This window comes from Macaca mulatta, chromosome 10, assembly GCF_049350105.2.
Source record: "Macaca mulatta isolate MMU2019108-1 chromosome 10, T2T-MMU8v2.0, whole genome shotgun sequence".
Classification (NCBI taxonomy): Eukaryota; Metazoa; Chordata; class Mammalia; order Primates; family Cercopithecidae; genus Macaca; species Macaca mulatta.
Window position 1 is genome coordinate 90,022,055 of NC_133415.1, and position 19,134 is coordinate 90,041,188.

General features: G+C 45.2%; 2 protein-coding genes across 23 annotated transcripts in view; one reads left to right on the forward strand and one right to left on the reverse strand.

Moving 5' to 3' along the window:
* MROH8 (maestro heat like repeat family member 8) overlaps positions 1–14,545 on the reverse strand; it is a 77,393-nt gene extending 62,848 nt beyond the window's left edge. For 8 of the 9 annotated variants that reach the window (XR_013398594.1, XR_013398593.1, XR_001447523.3 and 5 more), the window contains exons 1-4: positions 14,137–14,545; positions 9,168–9,289; positions 7,059–7,204; positions 3,011–3,133 (exon numbers count right to left, since the gene is read on the reverse strand). Coding sequence is in view for 6 of the 9 variants with exons in the window: in XM_077948308.1 (XP_077804434.1) it covers positions 3,011–3,133; positions 7,059–7,204; positions 9,168–9,289; positions 14,137–14,423 (678 nt within the window). In the remaining 3 variants the exon portion in view is untranslated. 9 annotated transcript variants of the gene reach the window in all.
* The window catches only part of RPN2 (ribophorin II), a 60,431-nt gene continuing 55,331 nt past the window's right edge, over positions 14,035–19,134 (forward strand). For all 14 annotated transcript variants that reach the window (XR_013399858.1, XR_013399860.1, XM_077951707.1 and 11 more), the window contains exon 1: positions 14,035–14,283. Coding sequence is in view for 11 of the 14 variants with exons in the window: in XM_077951707.1 (XP_077807833.1) it covers positions 14,271–14,283 (13 nt within the window). In the remaining 3 variants the exon portion in view is untranslated. The remainder of the gene's footprint in view (positions 14,284–19,134) is intronic.

Sequence of the window (19,134 nt, forward strand, 5' to 3'; positions counted from 1 at the left end):
ACTCATGCCTGTCATCCCAGCACTTTGATAGGCTGAGGCAGGCAGATCACCTGAGGTCAGGAGTTCAAGACCAGCCTGGGCTGGTCTCTACTGTGAAACCCTGTCTCTAATAAAACTGCACAAAATTAGCTGGGTATAGTGGCAGGTGCCTGTAATCCCAGCTACTTGGGAGGCTGAGGCAGGAGAATCACTTGAACCCGGGATGCAGAGGTTGCAGTAACCCCAGCTACTTGGGAGGCTGAGGCAGGAGAATCACTTGAACCCGGGATGCGGAGGTTGCAGTAACCCGAAATTGTGCCACTGCACTCCAGTCTGAGTGACAGAATCAGATTCCGTCTCAGAAAAACAAAACAAAAAAAAACAAAAAAACAAAAAAGAAAAATATTTGGTGAAGTGCCATAACAATTTTTTCCCCTTCCTTCCACTTTCTGTTGTTGGTTTCCCGGGCTTTTTTTCATTTGGATACTTGGAGCCATGCACTGGTTTGGGTCACAAGCACTGGTAAATGCCTTAAAGTTTTCTTTCTCTATAATGACCCTGGCTTTTTCCTCCTTGTCGGTTCCTCAGCAGAACTGCTTCTCCTCTTGGGCACTTCTCCCCTTGGTTGCTGGGAGCTGTGCTTTTTCAGCACCCCCGTGTGGGCCTGTGGGGACTTTGTAGACTTATGCAATGCTGTAGTGATCCATGCAATTTTCTCATGGATACTAGCTACCTTTAACTCTTCTAGGCTGAATCCCTTGCCAGTCTATACTTTGGTTGACATCTGATGCAGGCATTTTATTACTGGGTGGACAGATTCAAATGCAGAATTCAGTGTGCAATTCAGTGCATTGTTGCTGTTGAGACTTGTATTTGTGGATTTTATGGGCTGTCTGGTTGAACCATGTGGCAACCTATTGTTGCCAAGTCTGGTGAAAATAGAGCTCTAGAAACATGCCACTCTGGCTGGGTCCTATGATCCTGTGGTTGCCTATATCCCTTTTCCCAAGGAGTACAGCCAAGTAGAAAGCTGCATTTGGTTTTTGTTTTGTTTTGTTTCTTAAGATGGGATGTCACTCTGTCACCCAGGCTGGAGTAGAGTGGCATGATCTCGGCTCACTACAACCTCTGTCTCCTGGACTCAGCTGATCCTCCCACCTTAGCCTTCTGAGTAGCTGGGACTACAGACATGCACCACCACACCTGGCTAATTTTTGTATTTTTTTTTAGAGATTGAGTTTTACCACATTGCCCAAACTGGTCTCAAACTGTTTGTTTGTTTGTTTCTTTTTTTCTCTCTTTTTTGAGACAGAGTCTCTCTCTGTTGCCCAGGCTGGAGTGCCGTGGTGTCATCTCAGCTCACTGCAACCTCCACCTCCCAGGTTTAAGCGATTCTCCTGTCTCAGGAGAAGCTGAGATTACAGGCGCCTGCCACCATGCCTGGCTATTTTTTGTATTTTTAGTAGAGACAGGGTTTCACCGTGTTGGCCAGGCTGCTCTCAAACTCCTTACCTCAAGTGATTCGCCCACCTTGGCCTCCCAGAGTGCTGGAATTACATGCATGAGCTGCCGCGTTTTATTGTTAAATCTGTATTATATCATTCTGTTCTTCTTTTTTTTTTTTTTTTTTTGAGACGGAGTCTCGCTCTGTCGCCCAGGCTGGAGTGCAGTGGCCGGATCTCAGCTCACTGCAAGCTCCGCCTCCCGGCTTTACGCCATTCTCCTGCCTCAGCCTCCCGAGTAGCTGGGACTATAGGCGCCCACTACCTCGCCCGGCTAATTTTTTTGTATTTTTTAGTAGAGACGGGGTTTCGCCGTGTTAGCCAGGATGGTCTCGATCTCCTGACCTCGTGATCCGCCTGTCTCAGCCTCCCAAGGCGCTGGGCTTAAGCCACCGTGCCCGGCCCATCGTGTTCTTCTTAATATATTATTTGGAATAGTTCTCAACCTATTTACTTTTTGAAGTGTAGCTACTTACAGATGGATCCTAAACCCTTCAAGGGCAAGGATTAAGGTTTCCAGGAAATGTGTAACCTTTATCAAAGCACCACAGTGTGCTTAATAACTGTCCATTACTCAAAACTGTTAGCTGGTTAGCCTTGAATTATAAAAGCTATCAGTCTAATCAGCCTTATAAATCTGTGATATGAGAAAGAACTACTCATATTCCTGGAGTATGTAAGAAACTTCAACATCAGAATTTTAAAGCTTTAGAGAAACTGAAGGAGACATTTCACAGACGAGAAAACTAAAGCATCAAGAAGTACTTGCTTGAATGCATCAGCTCCTTTGCAAAGCCCTTCTGGATCCTTTGACATGGAACTGACCATTCACTGTCTCCTCTGTGACCCCCATATGCCCATTTAAACTTGTCACAGTCCCGGTGACATTTTATTATACCTTGCTTAGCTGCATAAATAGGGATTTTGTCTTCTTTGTCTTTGTAGCCCAAATTCCCAAGACAGTTCCTGGAACTGTCAGGCACTTAATGAGTGAACGAACGGATGAGTTGGTGGCAGTACAAACAGCAGAAAATACGATAACAATAATACAGTCATGTGTGTTAGGTACCAAGGTACATGGCTTATATTTATTTTGAATTTAATGGTCACAATAGCTCTGTGAAGTAGACATAGCTATTCTTGTTTTATAGATGAGGAAACTGAGGCATTGAGAAGTGAAGTAATTTCCTACAGTTTCACAGTTATAAAGAGGCAGGGCTGTCAGCCGAACCTAGGCATTTGATTATGGGGACTGTCTGGGAACTACTGCTTGATTCATGAGAATGTAGCATTGGCCTTGCTGAGAAATTCAAATGCTGTTGCTGTCCTTTCTACTCTTCTTTTAATTGGTTTTTAAGGGTGATTACATGTGTGGGGTAGCCATGAATACTGCTCCTCCATGTGGAGATACTGATACGAGAAGAGTTCAAGTGAATTGATAACATAGGTGAAGCCACTAAACAAATGCTTCGGCCAAGTCACTGAATTTACGTGATCCCAGTCATTTGTGATAAGGTCATAATACTTACATTTAAGGTATGCACAATGTGTGCTATATGGCTGTGAATGAATGATTCTGTGGTTTCATCATAAGGTAAAGCTCGGCTGAGAGAAGACAGAGATCCTAGGAATGTCAGCTTTTCAAGTTCACCCTGAATTTGTGGAAAAATGATAAAAATATAATTATATGTTATAATCTTATTTGAATAACTGTGAAGAGCTTTTGAAAAGTTTCTTGGAATGCTTTAAATATCTGACATCTCTTTCAATCCAATATCAGTCTTTTATTACAAGGAAGGAGTAAATTATGGAAGATGTCAGTGAAATTCCTTGTCTACTGGCCCTGCCTTGCTTTGGGACCTCAGCTCTCCTCTCAGCTTCTTGTTCCATCCTGGCTCTCCCCACTCTTAGTCTTTGCTTTCTACCTGCCTGTCCTGGGTAGTGCTGCCTGATTAAGCTTCCTAGGCTGGGCACAGTGGCTCATGCCTGTAATCCCAACATTTTGGGAGGCCAAGGTGGACAGATCACTTGAAGTCAGGAGTTCCAGACCAGAGTGGCCAACATGGTGAAATCCTGTCTTTACTAAAAATACAAAACAGGAGCCAGGCATGGTGGCATGTGCCTGTAGTCCCAGCTACTCGGGAGGCTAAGGCACGAGAATCACTTGAACCCGGGAAGCGGAGGTTGCAGTGAGCTGAGACAGCGCCAGTGCACTCCAGCCTGGGTGACAGAGTGAGACTCCGCCTCGAAAACAAAAAAGCTTCCTAAAGGTGACCTCTCTGATTCTGTTACTTCTAGTTCTTTCGATATCATTAAAAATTCATTATTTTGCCTTTAAAATTTCCTATTAAAATCCAAGTTCTGATTGGAAGAATAAAATCTCTGAGTACTAACATTCTCTTTTTCTTTTTTCTTTTATTATTATTTTTTAAAGACAGGGTCTTGCTCTGTTGCCCAGGCTGGAGTGCAGTGGTGTGATCTCAGCTCACTGCAGCCTCAACCTTCTGGGCTCAAGCAATCCTCCCGCCTCAGCCTCCCAAGTAGCTAGGACCACAGGCACGCACCACCACGTCCAGCTAATTATTTGTATTATGTTGCCCAGGCTGGTCTCAAACTCCTGAGCTCAAGTGACCCGCCTGCCTTGGCCTCCCAAAGTGCCGGGATGACAGGTGTGAACCACCACGCCTGGCCTCTCTTTTTCTTTTTTTTTTTGAGATGGAGTCATGCTCTATCACCCAGGCTGGAGTGCAGTGGTGTGCCTGGGTTCAAATGATTCTCCTGCAGCAGCCTCCCAAGTAGCTGGGATTATAGGCATGTGCTACCATACCCAGCTAATTTTTGTATTTTTAGTAGAAATGGGGTTTTACCATCTTGGCCAGGATGGTCTCGAACTCCTGACCTCAGATGATCCGCCTGCCTCGGCTTCCCAAAGTACTGGGATTACAGGTGTGAGCCACTGCAACCGGCCTCTTTTTCTAATTATTTATATAAAACCTATTTATCGTAGAACCTTTTTTTTTTTTTTTTTTTTTTTTTTTAAGACAGGGTCTCACTCTGTCATCCAGGCTGGAGTGCAGTGGCAAGATCACCGCTCACTGCAGTCTACATCTCCTGGGCTCATGGGATCCTTGTACTTCAGCCTCCCGAGTAGTTGGGACTACAGGTGCACTTGAACCTGGGAGATGGAGGTTGCGGTGAGCCAAAATGTGCCACTGCACTATAGCTTGGGCAACAGAGCAAGACTGTCTCAAAAAAGAAAAAAAAATCTCTATATATCTTAAGACTTGGAGAATGCGTTTGCTCCTGAAGCAGGGTCCAGTGTCCTTTCTCTTTTTTCTTTTGAGACAGAGTCTCACCCTGTTGCCCAGGCTGGAGTGCAATGGCATAGTCTCGGCTCACTGCAACCTCCACCTCCCAGGTTCAAGCTATTCTCCTGTCTCAGCCTGCCGAGTAGCTGGGATTACAGGCGCCCGCCACCACGCCCGGCTAATTTTTTGTATCTTTAGTAGAGATGGGGGTTTCACCATGTTAGCCAGGCTGGTGTTGAACTCCTGATCTCGTGATCCGCCCGCCTTGGCCTACCAAAGTGCTGGGATTACAGGCGTGAGCCACTGCGACTGGCTGGTCCAGTGTCCTTTCTAAGTGTATCTACAAACCACATGAATAAATTGCTATCATGGCACTTGCGATCCTCCAACATAATGACCTTCTTATTAATCTATTTCCCTGATTGACTGTGGAATCAGCTCAAGGCAGGGAATGGGCTTTTTTTGTTTCGATTCACTGCAGCGATCCAAGCCCTTCATTAACTACAAAGAAATTGAAAGAAAACCATGCTGATATGAAGTATAATGATTAGCTGAAGTCAAAAGTGAAGGCCAACATGCTGACTTTAAATGTTTTACTTTTATTTTTCATTGGTATTCTACATAAAGAAAATGTACAGGTCGGTGATTTTCACAAACCAAAAAACACCCTGTAGCCAGCAACAGATTATTACCAGCATTCCTGAAGTCTCCCTCATCCTCCTTCCAGCGGAGCCTCTGTGTGTATGTGTGTTTCTTTTGTGTGTGTGTGTGTGTGTGTTGGTAAATTGACAAACTATGGTTGTATATATTTATGTGGTACAAAGTGATAACATGATTTTTAAAAAAGTATCATACAGTAAAACTGATTTTGGTGGGGAGCACATGGTTCCATGTGTTATAACACACACATACACATGTGTAACCATCACCACAATCAGGATACGGAACAGTTCCACCATCCCCTAAATTTCCCTCCTGCTATCCCTTTTTAGTCACACCCTCTCCCCACCCTAATTCCTAGGAATCACTGATCTGTTCTCTATCACTATGGTTTTGTCTTTTCAAGAATGTCACACAACTGGAATCACACAGTCTATAACCTTTTCTGATTGGTTTCTTTCACTCAACACAATGCCTCTGCGATTCATCTCTGCTGTTGTATCAATAGTTCCCTCCTTTTATTGCTGAATAGTATTATACTTTTTGAGACAGGGTCTTGGTCTGTTTGTGGCTCAGTTTGTTTATCTGTGAAAAGTCTGTAATCTTACTACTCCAACTTCTTCCCTGCATCTAGCACAGTGCCTTATAAATGGTAGCTGTTCATTCATTACTTGTTGATTGGGTGAATGGGACTTAAAAGCCATAGAGGACTGGGCACAGTGGCTCATGCCTGTAATCCCAGCACTTTGGAAGGCCAAGGCAGGTTGACTGCTTGAGGTCAGGAGTTCAAGACCTGCTTGGCCAACATGGTAAAACCCGTCTTTACTAAAACTACAAAAATTAGCTGGGCAAAGGTGGCATGTGCCTGTAATCCCAGCTACTCAGGAGGCTGAGGCAGGAGAATCGCTTGAACCTGGGAGGCAGAGGTTGCAGTGAGCTGAGATCGTGCCACTGCACTCCAGCCTGGGCGACAGAGTGAGACACTGTCTCAGAAAAAAAAAAAAGTCTAAAAAAAATAAATAAGGCCGGGCGCGGTGGCTCAAGCCTGTAATCCCAGCACTTTGGGAGGCCGAGACGGGCGGATCACGAGGTCAGGAGATCGAGACCATCCTGGCTAACACGGTGAAACCCCGTCTCTACTAAAAAATACAAAAAACTAGCCGGGTGAGGTGGCGGGCGCCTGTAGTCCCAGCTACTCAGGAGGCTGAGACAGGAGAATGGCCTGAACCTGGGAGGCGGAGCTTGCAGTGAGCTGAGATCCGGCCACTGCACTCCAGCCTGGGCGACAGAGCGAGACTCCGTCTCAAAAAAAAAAAATAAAATAAAATAAATAAATAAATAAATAAATAAAAAGGTCAGCAGTAGTTATTTGAGGAGACTGGAATTAGAGAAGATCAGCTTTTAATTTTTATTATGGTTTTGTTTTTACATTAATTTCATAACGTATAAGGTATAAATATATGTAAATATATGTATTATAAATATAAATATAAACATGTTTTATAACCTATAATATAAAATTATTTGCATAATCGAGAAATAATATGTTTAAAATATTTGTTAAATGGAGGAATAAGTTGGATAACTCATAAAAATTGCTTGTGTATACCTTTAGCTCACCACTGAAACCCCTCTGGATGGACTGGATCAGCTTGTCAACAATGGCCTCATTGAGCGGGTCCTGTCGGGTCAGGTGTCTGGGGCTATCTGACAGGGGCTCACAATGGAGTCCAGGGATGTCAGGGATGTCCAAGTCTAACATTGAAAAGAAAGACACTGGATGATGCCTCCGTACTATGTAAAGTGATGAGGTTTAGTGGGGAGTACCTCTGGCTCTCACCTTTGCTACTTGCCCTATGATCTTAACCAAGTCCCATCCTATCTCCTAGATTCAGTTTTCTCAATTATAAATTCAATGTTCTCTAAGGGCCTCCTAAGCTACAAAAGCCTTTGGGACTGAGCTGTAGCAGAATGGTTAAGGGCACGGACTTTAAATCTCAGTTTGAGACTAGTTTGACTCTTGGCTCTACCACTTACTACTTGTATGACCTTTATCAAGTTAGTTTGCCTCCTGAAACCTGTTCCCTCATCTGTAAAACAAGGTTATTATAACAATTAAATGAGGTAATACATGCAAAGAACTGATCCCAGTAGTACTTCCCCTTTAACACCTCTTTCATCTGAAGATTTTTACCATTCTTTTTTTTTTTTTTTGAGACAGAGTCTCACTCTGTTGCTCAGGCTGGAGTACAGTGGCGCAATCTTGGCTCACTGCAACCTCTGCCTCCTGGGTTCAAGCGATTCTTGTGCCTCAGACTCCCAAGTAGCTGGGATTACAGGCATATGCCACCACCCCCGGGTAATTTTTGTATTTTTAGTAGAGACAGGGTTTCGCTATGTTGGCCAGGCAAAGTCTCGAACTCCTAACCTCAGGTGATCCACCCGCCTCGGCCTCCCAAAGTACTGGGATTACAGACGTGAGCCACCACGCCCGGCCACCACTCGACTTTTGTATTTTTTGATTTCTTGAATGCCTCTTCTGCAAACTCTACCCACTTCCTGCCATACTCCTATCATCCACTAATTGCAATAATTGAAGCCATGTTCTCATTCTGATCTTTGCACGGGCTGTTCCTTCTGCCTGAGTTTTTCTCCTTCTTCTCCCCCACCTTCCCTTATCTATCTTTGCCTTGCTAACTCCTACTCATCCTTCAAGTCGCAGCTCCAGGATGCCTTTCTTGTATCCCTTTTTGCCCATTTTGGCTACGTATCCCCTAGTCACTAATAAACCGCTCTATATCCACTCTGGCTCCCCTAGCCCCATCACACTGATTACACTGAGTTCCATTTGCCTGTTCATCCATAGGTATACTGTGTCTGTTCTGTTCGATGCTGTATCTCCAGCTGCTAGATTTAAGCTTAGAGCACAGGAGGGCTTCATTAAGTATTTGCTGAATGAATGTGTGAATGAATGAAGGTAGTTCTTCAAACACACCAGGATCTTTCCTGTGTCATGCACATGCTGTCCCGTCTATCTGTAGTACTCCCTATACTCTATCTGTAATACTCCCTATACTCACATGAGTTACTCTGATATCTTTCAGGCCTCCTTTAGGTTTAAATACCGCTTGCTGTCTCATACAGGTGTTCTCTGACAACCAGAGTTTCAAGTAGGTTCCTACTGCCCTTATTTTTGGTGTCAGCCTGTTCTTCCATACTGCTTACTACAAGTTGTAATTACTTCAGTGACTGTCTGTTTACTCTTTTTGGTCTCTTCTCTGCACAATAATGTAAGTTCTATGAGGGCAGTGACCATGTCGGTCATGTCCACTGTTGTATTCCCAGCTCCTGGTACTCAATAAATGTTTTGTAGAATGAAAGTTATTCTGAAGCCCAATCCAGATCCCACCTTCTGCATGAAGTCCTCCCACTCCAAGGCATCCCACGCTGCCCTTTCCCTCCTCAGAATCCCTCAAGCACTCAGACTCTTCTGCAGAACTCAGGACCAACCTTAGTTTCCTGGACATCACGAACCATGTATGTCATCTTATTTTGCCAACCGTATTTTAAGGTCTCAAAGTCAGGGACCAAATTCATCATCAAAGTCTAGTCAAGGGCTGGTCACCCATCAAGTACTCAATCAATATGTCTTGGCCCAAGTTGAAAATAGATTCTCTTTTCCCCTCCCCTCCCCTTTCTAGTCCTTTCTCTTTTTTACCTGTCAGTTCAATGCTACTGGAGCCTTTTTTAATAGTCTCTAAGTTGCTCAGCTCCAAATCCACACTTCCTGAATCATTGTCATAGGCATAAGGGATCACTACTTCTTCCTGACTACAGATCCTAGGAAGAAAGAGAGGATGTGAAAAATTAGTTTTCCAGGACTGCTTCTGTCTCATCATTCATTTGAAAGCCTAAATGTCACTTTTTGAGAGAGGCATTTATTCAGCACCAATCTAGACTAAGTAGCTCCCACCATCCTGGTCCCACAGTTACCTTCTTATTTTTTTCATAGTATTTAACCATTACCTGCAATTACCTTGTTCATTTGCTATAAACTCCATTAAAGAGAAACCTTGTCTACATGGTCACCGTTGTATCCCCGGTACCTAGCATGTTGTCAGTCTCATTACGAGTGAATGGACAGGTAAGAAATACTATGCTGCTGTTAAAAACAACGTTGGGTGTTGGTGGCTCACGCCTATAATCCCAGCACTTTGGGAGGCCGAGGCGGGCAGATAACCTGAGATCAGGAGTTTGAGACAAGCCTGGCCAACATGGCGAAACCGAGTTTCTACTAAAAATACAAAAAATAGCTGGGTGTGGTGGCGCATGCCTGTAATCCCAGCTACTCGGGAGACTGAGGCAGGAGAATCGCTTGAACTGGGAGGTGGAAGTTGTAGTGAAGCCGAGATTGCGCCACTGCATTCCACCTTGGGTGACACAGCGAGACTCCATCTGAAAAAACAAACAAACACACAAAAACCAGATTGAGGTAGAATACCTTGCCAAACTCCCTCTATCCTCCTTAACCTTTCTTTTTCTTTTTACCATAGCACGTAACACCTTCCAATATATCTTTCACTTATTTATGGTGTTCATTGTTTGTCATTTATTTCCTCCTGCTAAAATGTAAACTTCATGAGGGCAAGAATCTTTGGCTGCTTTGTTCATGAATGTATCCTAGGAGTCTAGAACAGTGACATACGGAAGTGCTCAACAATTACTGGTAGCATGAATGACTGAGCAGGTCTCTATTTACTGAATGTTTAGCATATTTAGCATATTTAGCATATCTCTATTTACTGAATGTTTAGCATATTTCATTAATGAATGAAAAAGCAAGCTGTCAAACAATGGATATGACACTTTTTATTAAAACAAAACAGTATTTTCACAAAAGTAATTAAGTATATGTCTATACACACAGAAACACACACACACACAAATGCTGGCATACGTGAAAAAAAAAATGTATGGAGGGTGGGCATGGTGGCTCACTCTGTAATATCAGCATTTTGGGAGGATGAAGAGGGAGGACTGCTTGAGCTCAGGACTTTGAGACTAGCCTGGGCAACACGGTGAGACCTCATCTCTACAAAAAAGTAAAAAATTAGCTAGGTATGGTGGCATGTGCCTGTAGTCCTAGCTACTCAGGAGCTGAGGCAGGAGGATCCCTTGAGCCCAGGACTTTAAGACTGCAGTGAGCTATGATGGCACCACTGCACTCCAGCTTAATTGACAGAGAGAACCTGTCTCTAGAAGAAAAACAAAAGCAAAAACACTACTTATGGAATTCATTTTTTAAAATTATTTTTAATTTTTATTTTTTTTGACACAGAGTCTCGCTTTGTCGTCCAGGCTGGAGTGCAGTGGTGTAATCTCGGCTCACTGCAACCTCTCTGCTTCCTGGGTTCAAGTGATTCTCCTGCCTCAGCCTCCCGAGTAGCTGGGATTACAGGTGCCCGCCACCACGCCCGGCTAATTTTTATATTTTTAGTAGAGACAGGGTTTCATCATGTTAGCCAGGCTGGTCTCAAACTCCTGACCTCAGGTGATCTGCCCACTTTGGCCTCCCAAAGTTTGGAGATTATAGGTGTAAGCCACCGTGCCCAGCCAGTAAAACAATTTTGGAAGGAAACCCCAAACCAATGAAGTTTGAACTTTGTCCTGTATGCATATATTTCTTTAATAAAAAATGAGTTCATTAAAAACAAACCCTCTAGAAGCAGAATGGTTGTGTTGTATGGTAGACTGTATAACTGACTTCTTAAGACGCTTACTGGCCACGTGCTATGTTTCATGCCTATATTCCCGGTGCATATTTGGGAGGCTAAGGCGAAAGAATTGCCTGAGACTACGAGTTTGAGACAAGCCTGGGTAACATAGCAAAATCCAATCTCTACAAAAAATTTTAAAAATCTGATCTCTACAAAAAATTAGCTGAGGGTGGTGGCATGTGCCTGTAGTGCCAGTCACTCAGGAAGCCAAGGCAAGAGGATCCTAGAGTCCAAGAGTTGAAGGTGGCCGTGAGCTATGATTCCATCACTGTACTCCAGCCTGAGCGACAGATACAGACCTTGCCTCTTAGAAAACAACCACCAGTGGCTCACGCCTGTAATCCAAGCACTTCAGGAGGCTGAGGTGGGTGGATCACTAGATGTCAGGAGTTTGAGACCAGCCTGGCCAACATGGTGAAACCCCGTCTCTACTAAAAATACAAAAAAATTTCGCTGGGCAGTGTGGTGGCATACACCTGTAATCCCAGCTACTCGGGAGGCTGAGACAGGAGAATTGCTTGAATCCAGGAGGCGGAGGTTGCAGTGAACTAAGATTGTGCCATTGCACTCCAGCCTGGGTGACAGAGGGAGACTCTGTTTCAAAACAAACAAACAACAACAAAGAAGCTGTCAATCTGTTTCCAAAATGGTTGTACCACTTTACATTTCCATCAGCAGGATATGAGAGATCCTGTGCTCCACATCCTTGCCAACATTTGTTATTGTTGGTCTTTTTCTTTTTCATGAGTCAGGTGTGGTGGCTCCCATCTGTGGCCCACAGCTAGTCACTAGGACCACAGATGCGAGCCACCACACCTGGCTAATTAAAAAAATTTTTTGTAGAGGCAGGGTCTTGCTGTGTTGCCCAGACAGGTCTCAAACTCCTGGACTCAAGTGATCCTCCTACCTCAGCCTCCCAAAAGCTCTGGGATTATAGACTGAGCCACCATTCCTGGCTGCATATGCTAAGTCTGTGGTGTAAATACTCCCATCATGGCCAAAATCAAGCTACCGATACTACCTTGGGAAGAGATGTGCAATGGCATACCGTCATATATTTCCATCACACAGTTTCAACAGATATAAGCAACCACAAAAGCACAGAAAATGTAAAATGTAGTGAAATAATTAGGAAATAATGAGTTTTGTTTTCAATATAGTTTATTTCATCCTAAGTTGATATAATTTTCTAAATGGCTATATTTAACCAATTTGCAAAATTACTGAAAATTTAACAATGGACTCTCTCAAGACAGTATGAGACAACTCCAGCACACCACTGGTTGGTTGTCTTATTCTTGAGTTGGGAGAATTCTTTATATATTCTACATCAGCACTGCCCAATGGAACTTTCTGCGATAATGAAGATGTCCTATACTTTTGAGCTGTCAAAACTGATATCCACTAGTTATCTGTGGCTACTGAGCACTTGAAATGTGGCTACTACAAATGAGAGACTGAATTTTAAATTTTACTTAATTTTAATCCATTTAAATTCAAATTTAAATATCCACATAAGGCTAGTGGCTATCATAATAGACACACAGAAAGAACTGACTCTCTCCCATGTAGGATAACATTTGGGACAATAATAACGTTAATAAGAGTTATATTGTGCATACTTTATATGTTCATAAAACTGTAGTTAAAAGCACAGATTCTGGAGTCAGACTGCCTAGGTTCAAATCTGTTTCCTTCTCTTTAAAATGGGATTAGCCTGTAATCTCAGCACTTTGGGAGGCTAAGGCTGGAGGATCGTTTGAGCCCAGGAGTTCCAGACCAACTTGGGGAACAAAGCGAGATGTGGTATCTACCAAAAATAATTTTAAAAGATTAGCTGGGCGTGGTGGCGCGTGGCAGCAGTCCCAGCTACTTGGGAGGCTGAGGCAGGAGGATCGCTTGAGCCCAGGATGTCGAGGCTGCAGTGAGCTATGATCACACCACTGCACTCCAGCCCAGGCGACAGAGCAAGATCCCGTATCAATAAAAAAGGAAAGAAAAGAAATAATGTTTGTAGAGCCCTCGGCACAGTGTCGGGTTATACTGTAAACATTCAGTAATTGGCGCTAGTTATTAGAGCGGTGTTCCTGGGTGAGCCACTTCCGTGATGAGCCTGTAAAACTGGCCTAATATGTTCTCTATGAGTTACTGCATTGCTCTGCAAATCAGATAAAACGTCACTCGTAGGTCAGTTATTAACAACCCAAGGGATAATCTTTGGAAAAAACTGACATAATTTTCTTTCTTTTTTTTTTGGTGAGACGGAGATTTATTCTTGTTGCAAAGGCTGGAGTGCAATGGCGCAATCTCGGCTCACCGCATCCTCCGCCTCCGAGGTTCAAGAGGTTCACTTGCCTCAGCCTCTCGAGTAGCTGGGATTACAGGCAAGTGTCACCACGCTCGGCTAATTTTGTATTTTTAGTAGAGATGGGGTTTCACCGTATTGCCTAGGCTGATCTCCAACTCCTGAGCTCAGGTGATCCGCCCGCCTCGGCCTCCCAAAGTGCTGGGATTACAGCCGTGAGCCACTGCGCCCGGCCAGAAACTGCCACAATTTACTAGAGGGGGAAAAAAAAAAAAAAAAAAAAAATTCCCTTCTAAGCTATCCCCTCCTGTCGAGACCCTTCCTTTTCCTTTAAAATGGGCCGGGCAGCAGAAAGACGAGTGAGTGACAGCAGATGCGCCAATCAGAAGCGGCCCCGTCTCGGGCCCACCCCGAGGCCTGGCCCAACCACGTCCCGGTAGCTCCCGGAATAGGAGCGTTGCGAGACGGTCGGTTCCAAGTGGGCCTAGGCGCGGGGGGGAGGCGGGTCTGTCCTCGGGAACTGCAAGGCCCTGTGCGCGGGAGGACTGAGATCCCGGCCGCGGCTGCTGGAAGCGTCGAAGTTCAGCGGGGCCGCCGACACTGACCTGTGCTTAGAACTCATCCTGGCCCGCAGAGCCTGCCGCGAGTCCCTGGCGTCCCCTGTGGCGGGCTCTTGGAGCCACTTTCCCGAGCGGAAGTCAGCCTGCGGCTCGGACTCCGGCGGGACCTGCTCGGAGGAATGGCGCCGCCGGGTGAGGAGTTGCGCGTGGCTTATCGATAGGGCCCCACGGCCAGCACTCTTTGGGGAGAGGGCTGTCGCCCGCGGGAGGCTACTCGTCGCCGCTCGAGAGCCGGCCAGGCGGGATCCCCTTCCCCTGCGGGACAGGGGCATGGGCACAAGCTCTGGCTGGGGCGCTGTCGGGTCGAGGGTCCGAAGGAGGGCTGCGAGCTGGTGGGAGTGCCCGCGACCTGGAGGGGTTGGTGCCTGGGGGAGGGGTGCAGCGCGGAGCTACGGGTCGCCCCGAGGCCCAGCCGTGGGGACTGCGGCCGCCCTTAGCCATAGGCCTGGCCTCACTCATTCATTTCATTCGCGCGGGCTCCTGGGCCAGGCGGCCTAAGGTTCTGGTCCCGGTGCTGCCCCTTACTCCGTGTGAGGTTTCGGCCAGATTGTCCTTTCGGCTGTAGTTTCCCCTTCAGTGAAAGGGGCAAAGAAAACCCCTCACTTCTCTCTGGGAGCCTGGAGCATAAGTTCTGAAGTGACACTGTGGGTGCAAACTTGCAGTCGGCCACGTATTCATTGTGTAACCCAAAGCAGGTTACTTAACCCCTCTGCACCTCAGTTTCTCATGTGTAAAGTAAGTTAGTCAAATTAGTCACGTTGTCTGCTTCGTTGAGTTGCTCTATTAAGTGAAATAATCTTCGTGCATAGTTTAGAACAGCGCATGGCCCTAAGAACTCAGTAAAGTTAACTGCATCGGAAGTTACTGAGTAGACGCCGTGCAGGGTGGAATCTCATGTAGCCTCATCGTAACTTTGGAAGCATGTACTCTTGTTACTACCATTTGACAGATGAGAAGTTGGAATCCCACAGAAGGGAACTTACTTGCCCAGGGTGACACATGAATGAGTCAGTGGCTCACCGTTTCATTATTTGAGAAGTTTAGAATAGTAAAGTGGTTAAAAGCAGACTTTGGATTCAAATTGCCTGAAGTTTGATTCTCAGCGATGTGTCCTAGGGCAGGTAACTACTTCTGAGCCTCACTTTCCTGGTCTGTGAAATGCAGAAGATAGCCACCTTACTTAGATGTGAGGATTTAATGATTTGGTGTGTGCAAAGCACAGCATAGCGTGGGCATACCCAACATGCTAAGTGCTCGACTTTTAGTCAGAAAAGTTACTGCTCTCATTAACATGGAGTGAGAAGATTAGGATTCTGACACAGGTGCTGTTTTAGGGGAATTTACGGTCTAGGTGGGAAAAAACTAGTCACAGCCATTCACTAGATCTTCATATATTGTGTGCCTGCCTGTACACAAGGCATTGGGGATTCAGCATTGGTGTCTTGACTCCTCTTTCTCTTAGGTCTTTCTGTCCATTGGCAGTTCTGATAGGCTTTGACTTTGAATTCTAGCCAGACAAACTCTCATCACTTCTCATCATGTTCACTGCTGTTGCCCTGGTTTGGGCCACCATCATCTTCTGGCTTGGATTATAGCGGTAATCTCCCAACCGGTGTCCCCCACTCTGTCCTTGCACCTGCATGGTCTGTTCTCCACACAGTATTGTTTATTCTCAACACGGTAATACCATTAGAGTGTAAATCAAATCACACCTCTGCTTAGAACTTTCCAGTGGCTTCCAGCCAGGTGCGGTAGCTCACACCTGTAATCCTAGCACTTTGGGAGGCCGAGGCGGGCGGATCATGAGGTCAAGAGATCAAGACCATCCTGGCCAACATGGTGATACCCCATCTCTACTAAAAAGACAAAAATTAGCTGGGCATGGTGGCACTTGCCTGTCGTCCCAGCTACTTGGGAGGCTGAGGCAGGAGAATCGCTTGAACCCGGGAGGCTGCGGCTACAGTGAGCTGAGATGGCACCACTGCACTGCACTCCAGACTGGCAACAGAGTGAGACTCTGTCTAAGAAAAAAGAAAGAAACTTTCCAGTGGCTTCCACTGTGGTGGTACATAAGGCCCTCTGGATCTGTCCTCTGCTACCTCTGTTACCTCATCTACTTCTTAACTTTTGCTTACTCTGCTCAAGCTATACTGTCCTTGCTGATCTCAAAAAACACTGTATGTGTACGTACTCCTGATTCAGAACCTTTGCATTTGGTTTTTCTTTTCTTTTTTTTTGAGACAGAGCCCCAGACTAGAGTGCAGTGGCACCATCTCAGCTCACCGCCCACTCTGCTTCCCGGTTCAAGTGATTCTTATGCCTCAGCCTCCCGAGTAGCTGGGATTACAGGCACAAGTCACCATGCCCAGCTCATGTCTTGTATTTTTGGTAGAGATGGGGTTTCACCATGTTGGCTAGGCTGGTCTCGAGCTCCTGACCTCAGGTTATCCTTCTTCCTCGGCCTCCCAAAGTGCTGGGGTTAGAGGTGTGAGCCACCACACCTGGCCATATTGGGTTTTTCTTCTTAGCATAATTTCCCACCAGATATCTTTATGACTTGCTTCTCCTTCAGGTCTATACTCCATATGTTTATTTCTTAGGCCTTTACAGACTACTGTATTTAAAATGTAGACTTTCCCAAATATCTCTTCTGTACTTTATTTTTTTCCGTAGCACTTTTACCTTCTAATGTGATAAATAATGTTCTTATTTTTATTTATTTATTTATTTATTTATTTATTTATTTATTTATTTTTGCATTTTCAGGATTTAATAGAGTGAAATAGAGTGAAAACAGAGCTCCCATATAAGGGGAGGGGACCCAAAGGGGGTTGCCCAATAATATTCTTATTTCATGTGATGTCTTTTGCCACTAGAATACAGGCTCTTTGAGGATGGGAGTTTTGTTTGTTTCCTGCTGTGTTTTTAACACCAAAAGTAGTGTGTGGCACATAGTAGCTCAGTATACATTTGATGAATATGCCACATGATAGTTTTTTTCTTTTTCTTATTTTATTTTATTTATTTATTTTTATTATTTTTTTTGAGATGGAGTCTCACTGTGTTGCCCCGGCTGTAGTGCAGTGGCGCGATCTCAGCTCACTGCAATTTCCACCTCCTGGGTTTAAGTGATTCTGCTGCCTCAGTCTCCCAAGTAGCTTGGATTACAGGCGCCCACCACCACGCCTGGCTAATTTTTGTCTTTTTAGTAGAGACAGGGTTTCACCATGTTGGCCAGGCTGGTCTTAAACTCCTGACCTCAAGTGATCTGCCTACCTCGGCCTCCCAAAGTGCTGGAATTACAGGCGTGAGCTACCGCACCCGGCCGTCTTTTATTTTTTTGAGACAGGGTCTCTCTTTGTCCCCCAGGGTGGAGTGCAGTGGTGCAATCCCAGCTCACTGCAGTCTGCACCTCCCAGGCTCAAGTGATCCTCCTACCTCAGCCTCCCAAGTAGTGCGACTACAGGCACGCGCCACCATGCCTGGCTAATTTTTGTATTTTCTTTTTTATAGAGAAAGGATTTCGCCATGTTGCCTGGTCTAGTCTTGAACTCCTGGGCTCAAGCAATCCACCCGCCTCAGCCTCCCAAAGTATTGGGATTACAGACGTGAGCCACTGCCTCTGGCCAGTAGTGCCTTTTTTCAAGGATTCTAGTTCAAGCTTAATTTAACGCTAAAGGCAAAAGATTTAGGGCCACTCATGTTAGCCTAGTGATTATTTGTTATTACTGTTACTTGGGTGCTAGACAATGCACTTTATCAAGAAGCAGCCCATTCGAAAGTGTTTTTTGTTTTGTTTTTTAAATAAATGAAGTAGAAATGTACCACTCCTGCAGCTCCCTGTCCCCTGGGGCATCATAGATGGGGATTAATTTTTCTTTCCATTTATTCAGCAAATATTTATTCAGTACCTGCTATGTGCCAGGCAGTGTGCAAGACTTGGAAATACTGGGATGAACAAAAGAAGCAGTCTTTATCCTCATGGAACTTACAGTTTAGCAGAGAAATCAGACATTACACTGTTAAAGTTGTGGAAAATTCCACATAGAAGTACAGATTCCTATGAGTGGATATCACAACAACAATAATAATAGTAGTAGAAGTAGTAGCTAATATTGATATAGCACTTGTTATGTGCCAGTCATTATTCTAAGTTTTTTTTTTTTGAGACGGAGTTTTGCTCGTCTCCCGAGTTGGAGTACAATGGCGCAATCTCAGCTCACTGCAACCTGTCTCCCGGGTTCAAGCGATTCTCCTGCCTCAGCCTCCCGAGTAGCTGGGATTACAGGCACCTACCACCACGCCCGGCTAATTTTTTTGTATTTTTAGTAGAGACGGGGTTTCACCATGTTGGCCAGGCTGGCCTCAAATTCCTGGCCTCAGGTGATCCACCTGCCTTGGCCTCCCAAAGTGCTGGCCTGGCCAGATCTTTCTATATTAACTCGTGCAATCATTTCTGAGGTAGATACTATTATTATCCCACTTTACACTTGAGGAAACTGAGGCACCAGCTGGTTGAATAACTGCCAAGGGCATATTGCTAATAAATGGCAGAGCTGTGATTTAAGCCTGGCCCCAGAGCCTGGGTTCTTCCTTACTTTATTGTACTGGGGACCTAATCCTAGAGAGAGCTTCTTAAGGAAGAGGTGCTTGAGCTGAATTCTGAAAGTAAAAATTAAGCAAAGTTGAGGTAGGGGAAAGCATGAAAAAATGCTGGGCAGGAACGAACCTGGCTTTTTAGAGGACAGAGAAGCCAGAGAGCAACAGATGGCAGGAAGCGCGAGGGAGGAGAGCTGGTTGAGAGGCTGACAAGGTGTGAGGATTCAGGATTGGGTTTGTCCTTAGAGGCAGAGGACTTAATGGGAATAGTAGGATAAGGCCTGTGCTTTAGATGCCTGGAGGCTGCTGGCAGGACTGTCCTTCCACCAGTTGAAGAGCAGGCTCCCTGGCTTCTCCTCAGGTTAAACCCCTGGGTTCCCTCAC